The following is a 10102-nucleotide window of genomic DNA, read 5'->3' as shown; positions in this document are numbered from 1 at the left end:
ATAAAGGTGAACTGACAAATTAAATCCTATGTTGACGTATGACGGGGTGAAATAATTTGCCATACAAAGGGTACCTTTTACTTTTAGTGAATTTTTTTTGAATAGCTCTTAATTAATCTTGTAAAAAATAAAAAGGGAAAAATCATTGATCAGATAGTAAGCCCGTTTCTATGTCGTCGGTTTGCTGCTGATTGGCGATTCCTACAGCCAAAGTCAGCTCTTCAGCCCTCTTGGCTTGATGCTTCCAATCTGTCCGAATCAATGTGTAAGCCATCAAACCCACGCATGAAAATTGAGATGCCAACAACCCAAACCAGAGCCCGCGAAAGCCCAATTTGAACACGAAGGTTGCTAGAACGGCCACCGGCAACCCGACTAAATAGAAGGAACATAAGTTTATGCGAGCCCCCACGTTGGGCCGTGCCGTCCCCGTCAGTACCCCACAGGCGGCTGTCTGTGGAGAGTTACCTAGTTCACACAGCCCCAAGATCGGGAGTGCCGAGGAGACCAGATCGAGGATCTGCTTCTCGTCCGTGTATATTCTTCCCCATACGGACTTCATGGCTGTCATGAGGATGGAGGCGGAGAGCCCGAAGGCTGTGGCAGCAGTCAGCCCGATGATGGAGATTAGCTGTGCTCGGGATGGTTGGTTCGCCCCCAGGGCTTGGCCAATTCTAGTCGACAAGCCGGAGCTAAGGGAGAACGGAAACGTGTAGATGAGGCCCGTCGTCTGGATCATGATCCCCATGGCCGCCACACCGGCCTTGGGATTGCTGAGCATGCCGCACAGAAAAAGAATGATCTCGTACCACCACCACTCCAGACAGACTGACACGCAGCTCGGCACTGCCATGGCCAACAGGGGCCGCCAGCCCTGGAGGATCGAGGACGGCCCTGCCCCATGCCAGGGTTTCAAGGGCGTCCTGGCCACGAACAGGTACACAACTAGCCCCAGGTTCAGGTTGATGGTGTTCCAGGCTAGGGCGAGCGCCACGCCCTTCACCTTCATGTCGAAGCAAATCACAAGAATGTAGTTGATCGGGAGGTGGAGGATGACGGAGCAGACACAGGCTATGGTAAGCGCAGTAGTTTGGCCCTGGGTCCGCAGGAAGATCCTCAGCGGGTGGAGGCAGGCCTGGGCGAACAGCTCGGGGACGGAAAAGACCATGTAGTCCTGTGCGATGTTGGTGATCTCGGGATCCTGTCCGAGCCACGAGAAGATGGGCTTCATGTTGAGCCAAAGGATTGAGATAGGAACGCATACGAGGAGGAGGAGGCAGAGGGTCTTTTGGTACGTCTGGCTTAGGACCAAAAATCGCTTGGCACCGAACGCTTGGCTTGCAATCGGGTCCATCCCAATCGCTAGGCCCTTGAGGATGGAGTTACCAGTGATGTTCCCGAACCCGAGGGCCAGTGAGCCCCCGGCGAGCTCCACCTTGCCCAAGTGGCCCAAGAAGAGCATTGAGATCACTGATCTTGAGAATATGAGGAGTGTGGTCATCACTATAGGGCCTGCAATCTTTCCAAGAGATTGGACCTCTTCACTTATCTGCAAAAGGGGTCTTCTCAATAATTAATATCCATAATAACGAAGCAAAATAAAAAACTGAATAGATGGTTTTTCTTATTTTCATGTATGGAAACACATTGGTTGTGTTTGAGAAAAAGTGAAAATTTTAATATAAGAAAAAGGCAAGAAATTGAGTATGGCGTTATATATAGATTGATTGGTATTCAATCTCATTTTTGCAAGGTTCGTGGCCTTTGAGAATATTGAAATTAAGGATGTTATATTCCTAAAAGGCAAATGAAGAGTAATTTAATAGAAACAATTAATATATATATATATATATATGTGTGTGCGCACGCGCGCATAAAAATTTAATGAAAAGGTTAACTTAGGTGGGGGCTACAGACTGTGCTCTGCGGGGTTAAGGGTTGTCGAGAATATTGGAACATCTCATGCACGCTGAACTACTTAAAGAAAGAAAAAATGAATAGGCAAAAAGAATATTCCTTAAATTAGAAGAACTCCGCGCGCTAAAATTTGAAATTTTATTTTATTTTTCAGCTACTAATTCAATCGAGCCATTAGGGCTCATTGACGATAACATATGTGGTATTGACAAGCTTTATTAATTTTTTAAAAGCACCTCTTTTTTGAAGTAGATTTCATGTTCTATGGGTACGTAAGTTATTCAAATGAATAATTAAAACGGCTGTAATAATCATATACATAGTTAACATCCGAATGCTCGATGATTCCTTCCTTCATTGTAGTTTGATTTCAATATTACTTGCGAATCGCCACATTCAAGTCAACATTTGTGTTGGATTAAACATCACTCAATTATAAATCTTGACCAAGTGATCGAGTCCATTGTCTAGCTGGCATTGCCTTTCAATGAAATTTTTGTATGTACTTTTCCAGAAACAATTAAATATCAGCATTTCCAACACGCCCACGAAAAAGAAGGCGTCAATATTTCCAAAATCGAGTCATATATTAAAAATAAACAATTAGCATAAAATGTTTGGCCAAAAAAATGAGCATAAAATGCGACATCCTATATTTCATTTTATCGTACTTTTTACAATGACACAAAAGAAATTTAAAAAATAAATAATATAATAAGAGATAATAAAATAAATGTAATTTGAAAATCTAAAAAAATTTTTAAAAAGAAACCCAATATGAAGATATAGTAAGTAGGACCAGAGCGAGCTGTTCCCTACTACCCATCATGCTATTTTGGCTCTTTTTTTAAAAAAAATTTCTTTGGCGGAACCAATGATAACACAAGAAATAAATAAAACTTCAAATAAAAAGCAGAAAACAAGAAAATTAATTAAGAAATTAACATTATAACACCCCATTGGAATTAGGGTGTGGGATCCACGTGGAATGCCAATTGGCCATTAACCCCATTTTTTTTTTCCTTGGTGGGGCAACAAAAGAAGGGTTTTATGGGTTATGGCCGATTGAGAGGGCGATTTTAAGTGGGATTCGATGTAATCCAATCCCAGTCCTTTGACTTCAGTTCTGACCCAATGAGCGCTTAGATACCTTTTCTCCTCCCCAAATAATTCTTTTGATTTTTGAAATTCATGACATGACCAACAAATTAGCTTTTGGAATTTAAGTTGATATATAGTGATTGAGAATTTTTTTTTTGATATATAGTGTAATACTCTCTTATATATGTCACTATCACATTCCTAAAATGGGCATACTTTCATTGTTCGAATTGGGAAAGAATATCTTCTTTGATTCTTCAAAACCATCATTTAATGGAAAAGGGATCTCTATTATATGCATGTCTCTTCTATAAGTTGGCCAAAAAAATAACTTGATTATTATTTAATTTGGAACCCCACTAGAAACAGTTCATGGCCAGGCTAGGAAGAGAGTGTCCGAGCCATACTAGTTTCAATCGTTGGTGGAGAACAACTCGTAAACTCATTGAAAAAGGTAATATTAATTAATTACGAAGAATTACCTTATATATGTGTGGCATCTGCAAGAATCCTATTCTCTTGCATATGTAAATCAAAGGCATTTATCAAAATAAAAATAAAAATCAAAGGCTGAGATGTAACCCCAAAAATAAAGGCCTAGGTATACACAGGAGTGAACTCCACTTCAGTTTTACACGGAAGGGAAGGACAGAGGGAGAGATAGAGAGAGAGAGAGAGAGAGTGAACCTCATCAAATGGCAGTTTGCGGAGATTTTCGGTGACAGGGAACCGCCGGAGTAATCTGGACAAGAGGTTGTTGCCGCCTCTGCTTCTCATGGTGGACTCGTTGTCGCCATCTTCTTCTCCTTCTTCTTCTTCTTCTTCTTCTTCACCATTGTCACTGCACTCCCCAACTTCTTTTGAACCCAGACATTGCTCACTGCAGCTGCTTACGATGCCTTCAGATTCAGAGCACATGTTCTTTTTCTCTCTCTCCCGTCCTTTTTTTTCTTTTTTTTTTTTAAATCGTTTCTTCAAGCAGACATAAGATATACACAAACCTCAAAACAGCCAAAGGGCCAAAGGACGATGCTCGAGAATAAACAATGGCTGCAAGGTCTTGCCTAACAACTGCAGCAGAAGTGAAACATATCGATCAGTCCATATTGAACCTGGCAACTTTGTGAAGACAGAAGCTAATGTAATGTGACAAATTAAGGTCTGCATAACACACGAATATATCCTGACATGGTGTGTAGGATGCGGTATCTAACAATGTACCCATCATCAGAGGGTTTAGAATTAATATACATTGTGAAACGACCATATGGATAATAAGAAACTTTAAAGGTGAAAAGACGCCTATTTCTTTAGATCAATTGACAGCATTACCTGAAGTCTACGACTGTTATTCACCGTTTGCAGACTCAGATCAAAATTTCTGGTTCTCGCTTATGGCGTCGGAAGCGTAGACTCTATACAGTACGTATTAATCTGTACCGAAGATGGGGGAATTAATTAAGACGAGAGAAAATTTTCTCTGTGGGAAGTGGAAGCCAAGAACTTGGGGAAACCACAAAAGAAAACTTGGGGCAGGAAGCTGCCATTCCCAAGAGGGTTTTGAGATTTATATACTGTAATCAGTGTAATAGTTAAATGTTCAAAGTACCTTGTCCACCTCAGTTCTCTCTTGCTTTGCTTCATCCCATGAATTTTACTACAACATGAAGTACGAGATTTATATATATTTTTATTATGTATATTTATGACTAGTGAATATATATTTCCACCGTGGAAGAAATATGCTTTTCCAAAAGTGTTCGTATCATAAACATAGTGTTTTGGTTTGGCTGTCTGCGGACAAAGTTAATTTAAATTTTTTATATTAATATGTATTCGAACCAACTTAGCAAAATCAAAGTATAAATAGCTAGATACATTTTTTTTTGGCTAAAAACAAAACAAAAATTACTCAGAGTTACAACGTACAGAAAAACAACTTGAGAGATATTGCACAGGGTCGTGTTGTTAATGTACGATTATAGCTAACAATTTTTTGCGTACCATGTTGGAACTAATATTACTACCAGAAGAACAAGTACATAGAAATTAATATGTGAAATATATGGTGCAAACATAAGAAACTTTTAATTGCAGCAATTCTAATTCGAAGTTTAAAGAGGTGTTTCTTTGAAATTAATTAATTATAAGCATAGTGGAAAGTGCGATTGCATACGACGAGTGGTTGGCTAGTTTGGTTTGTAAATGTGATTTTAAAATCACAACTTTAATTTAATTTTATCCACAACAAAACAAAATAACTCATATAAAGTCAAAAAGCGGACCCCATTTATACAATTTTTTTTACAACAAAACAAAACAACTCATATAAACTCAAAGGGTGGGCCCTATTTATACAACTCTTTTTTAAAATCAAAATCTGATTTTAAATCCTATTTTGAAACCAAACGCATTATAATTCTTTTAAATTCTGTTTAATAGTAGTAGCCTGCAAATTCATTACAAGATGAACTTTTCTTTTCGTTTTCCAGTTCGGAGCTTCTTTACTCAAAAGTTTGCGATTGTTTTAGCCTTTATGGGGCAGGACCACTACGACAATTAGGAATATAATGCATATTTTACTTCTCGACTTGATAAATATTGTCGCAAAATGACGACATTATTTATTGCGTAATGGATGATGTAAAAACACCTGATCGTGAAAATTAATGATTGATGACCTTACTTGCCCTACGGAACGCAATTTAATAATTGTCAGGTAGTAGCTCTACGAGTCGAGGATTAAGGACCGCAGGGCATCTGCAAGGAAAAAAAAGAACATATATATCCCTAACAGAAAAAATAAAAATAAAATAAGTCTTTTGATTACTTAGTGAATATAAAAATTGTTAAGTCTTATAAAAAGAAAAGAAGGAGAAGTAAAAAAAGAAACAACAGAACGAAGAAGAAAAAAACAGCAGTGTTGGCAAGCTTCAAGATACACACACGACCATCAATTTTCAATCTCCTCAGGATTTTTTTTTTGTAGGTTAATGGGACAAAACCCAATGAAAACTAAATAAAATAAAGGCGGGTATGATAACCCCAAATAAGTCTCCTAACATAAAGTGACATGGTTTGTTAGGAATAGAAGTGAAAAAGTGGACATTTAGAAGGCGTGAGATCGCTCGCCAGTCGAGCCAATCGGCACAACTGTTGCTTTCTCTATAAACATGCTGTGCTCTTGTCTCCTCAGCAGTTAATTCTCTTTCTTTCAAATTAATGAATGAAACATGAACAAAATCATTTTATTTGCAAAACAAAGCAATAAGAAAAAAAGAGAGAAAGAAAGAGGCACTGCAATATTTAGAGAAGTAAAGCTTGCTACATTTTTGCCCCGTTTTTCAGTTTTCTAAAAATTATATGGGTTTTCTTTTTCATATATACTAGGTTGCAATCCTATGTGATGCCGCGGGTCAAAGAAATATTTTACAATTTTTAATTTGAATGTGTAATAATGTAATTAAAAATCATGACCACTATATAATATATAGGTCTTAAGTAACCCACTAATTTTTAGTGAACAATTTTCTTTTGGATAAATAAGTTGACCAACTGTATCAATAATAGAATTCTGATATTCAATAAAAACATCTCTTTGTTACATCGAAGTCAACCAAGCGACAATTAGCCTCGGTCAATTGATTAACTTAAACTTGTATTAACTGACAAAAAGGATATTTCTAAAATCATAAATAACAAGACACTATTTAAATTGGTAATACATTGAAATAAGCCTTTTATCTACATGCATTGGTTTTAGGTGATTTGATGTTGTGATTGGAGAGAGATTTATCCCTTGTGGACTAAACCTACTAGAATCTATATTAATTGGATTAGTTTGACGTTCAATTATTAGGTGGTGTCGCTTTAAAAAAAAAGTTTCTTACCTACATTAAATAAAAAATTAAAAATAAAATTTAAAAATGGTGAGATCCCTATGCGTAAAATAAATTTTTTTAATTTACGTGCGTTGGTTTTGAGTGATTTGGTGCTTGTGATTGGACAAAGAGCTTTCCTAAGTAGATCGACCCCCCTCGAACTTAAATAAATCGAGTTCGTAAAACTTTCGAATATCAAGTGGTGTTACAAACAATAATTTATATACTTACATTAAAAAATTCAAAAATTGAAAAAAAAGTTAAAAAAAAGAGGGGGTGTGGTCCCGCGGGTGGGCAAACCCACCCCACTCGCTCCCCTGTCTCGACGGACCCAAAATCATTTCTGTATATAATATAATATAATATAATTTTTGGTTCATCCATGAAAAAAATATATTTTTGGGTAATATCCTTCAAATGTTTCCCATTTTATTTGCATCTCAAAACCTCGTTAATCAAGGGATCAATTAATGGTCCTGCATTTCTCTGGAGGGTCTTTGCTTTCGTTTTTTTCCTTTTCCTCCTCTAAGAACTATAAAAATATTATAAGAGACCTTAGTAGATACGCAATTTCCAGTAGGAAAATCATGTCTTTAATTTGTTTCTTTGTTTAATTTTTACAACCTCCTACGGTCTTAAATTATCAATTTGTACTTTCAAAAAATATAGTTATAAATTATGTTGATTTCAAGATGTGATGTAATTAGCTAAATACACTATTAATAGCAGACTTTAATTTGACCGTAGTGATATATGAAATAAGGGACGGTATAAATTCAAAGACTCTCCTGACCCAATTCTAGGGCTTAAACACTCTTCGAAACTATATTATATGTCCAAGGCTTAATATTAAAATAATTTCAGTAATTTTCCTGACTTTATATCAACAAACAATTTGAAACGTCTTGACTTTTTAAGAACCAGTCCGAGTCATTCGCCTAGCTCCCGTGCATGAATTTGGAATCTACTAAAAATATCTTCTTGTTTTGTCAATTCAATGCTGGAGCGAGGAATAACCGCTCAACCACATGTTGTCTCACCGCGGAAAACAAAGAAGACAAAAGAAAACCCTCAAAACTATGTTCGCAAGGACTCCCACATGTTTCGATGTGTCTCTTGCGATGGAACACGCCGTTTATGTATAATTTGATTAAATAACTTACACTTGATGGATGAATTAATTAACTCTGCAGTTGAATTAATGGGAAGGACCACACTTTCGACATTGTCACGAATAACATATATAATTAATTACCTAGGTGAAACGTATTGGGACTTCTCACAGTGTCGCATCTCGTAGTTCGGTCACTTTTCATGAACATGTAGTTTATACATAGATAATTACTTTGACATTATCCAATTCGTAGAAAAAATACATGCACAAGAGTGCATAGCACAAATTACGGGCCGGGGCGTTAATCTTGCCACATTATGGTGAAGTTAATTACATGGCTCCGACATGTACAGTTTAAATATTAAACCCGCAACGTGATCTCTTGCAGATTCGTTAAGAACGGCATTACCTGTTGCTTTGAATCTGTGATATCGGATATGGCCCTCTCCATTTTCACACCAAATGGGCACTAATTATATTAAATTGATTGATATCAAATCACGTAAAATATTGTTTAATCATAATTTTGAGTTTGTTCGGATCCTTCAACTTACGAGAACTCAATTCATTTCACAAGAATTCAATTGAATTATGTTGTTTGGAATGCAAATGTCACAAATTTCTTTAAAAAAATGTAAACTTTATGTAGGAGTTCAAATTCGGGCCAACAACAAGATTTAACCAAAATTCAACTTATTTAAAACTAATAAACTTAATTTTAAATTTTACTCTATTTAAAATGCAATCCATACGAGATTACTAAGCTCATTTTAGTAAAATTTAGTTTTTCAAATAGCATAATTCATTTGCAATTCAATTGAGTTGAATCGAACTTAATTAAACTAAATTGAAATAATTTATTGTGAGAATTGAATCCAAAGAGGGTGTTATTAGTTGAAACATTTACAAAGGTTTTTTTCTTTAATAAAAGATAACAAATATATATATATATATATACCAATGAGACTCATGGACCTAGTTAAATGAAATAGATATATTAAATATGTAATAACGGGGCATGACTAGTTCCATATGGATATCGAATCTGGAACATCTTGATCATCAGGCGAGAGCGTCTGCTACTGCGCTACACCCTATTTGATTAAAGTATAACAAATATTGATTATTGTATAACAAATATTGATTATTTAGATATAGTACGTAGTTGAGTAATTAAGAGAGTTAACTAATATTACAAAAAAAAAACAAAAGAAAAAAGAAAAGAGAGTTAAGTAATGAATAATTAGGCTAGTGATGGAGTTCCTCTCTTCTAGCATCAACATGCAAGTGACATTAGTTAAGTGATTTAGGTCTTTATGCAGATCATGGATAATTGACCATATCATCTCGAAACCTTCCATTACTGGATTCCCGGCCAAAAAACTTGCTCGAAATAGAATGATTGAGCTCAATTTTTACTTTATAAAATCTAATTCTCGAGCATTTCTTCACAATGATTTCAGTAAAATAACTCAACTTACGGGCCAATTCAAGTCGTTAAACAAATTGCTGTAATTGAATTGACCATATCATCTTGAAACCTTCCATTATTGGATTCCCGGCCAAACAACTTCTTGAAATAGAATGATTGAGCTCAACTTTCACTTCATAAAATTTAATTCTCGAGCATTTCTTCACAATGATTTCAGTAAAATAACCCAACTTACGGGCCAACTCAAGTCATTTCCTTGAGATTTGGGGTTGCACACAAATTAAATATTGTGAAATGAGTGTAGTGCAATAGCATTTGCTCCCAATTCGAAATCAAAAAATTTTAAATTTTATTAATTCTTTATAAGTGGGACTTTCGCATCATTTTATTTTGATCCCTCCCAATATTAGGTCTATCTACGTTCTTTTGCTGAAAAGAGAATAGCTTGGTTTACCAACCCCCAGGAAAAAACAAAAAAAAACAAAAAAGAAGAAGAGAGAGAGTATAGCGGTAATTTATGGTTTTCTTCTATCTCTGCTTTTCTTGGCATATTTCGATTTATTTTCTTTTTCTGCTGAATATTTGGATTTATTTTCATTTTGCAATTAACTGCGGCAACCTAAACTGGTGTCTTAATTATAATTAATAATAATATTA

The 10102-nt window shown here is 35.9% G+C and overlaps 1 protein-coding gene across 1 annotated transcript; it reads right to left on the bottom strand.

Moving 5' to 3' along the window:
- Window positions 1-47: 47 nt before the first annotated feature.
- LOC116198069 (protein DETOXIFICATION 53-like) lies at window positions 48-4548 on the bottom strand. Its single transcript, XM_031528386.1, has 3 exons — window positions 4351-4548; window positions 3706-4089; window positions 48-1549 (listed from the first exon to the last, which is right to left on the bottom strand). The coding sequence occupies exons 2-3, from the start codon at window positions 3934-3936 to the stop codon at window positions 143-145; spliced, it is 1638 nt and encodes a 545-aa protein (XP_031384246.1). The 5' UTR covers window positions 3937-4089; window positions 4351-4548; the 3' UTR covers window positions 48-142.
- Window positions 4549-10102: the final 5554 nt, after the last annotated feature.

Source organism: Punica granatum, chromosome 1, assembly GCF_007655135.1.
Source record: "Punica granatum isolate Tunisia-2019 chromosome 1, ASM765513v2, whole genome shotgun sequence".
NCBI classification, from domain to species: domain Eukaryota; kingdom Viridiplantae; phylum Streptophyta; class Magnoliopsida; order Myrtales; family Lythraceae; genus Punica; species Punica granatum.
This window is presented reverse-complemented; position numbering and strand designations above follow the sequence as displayed.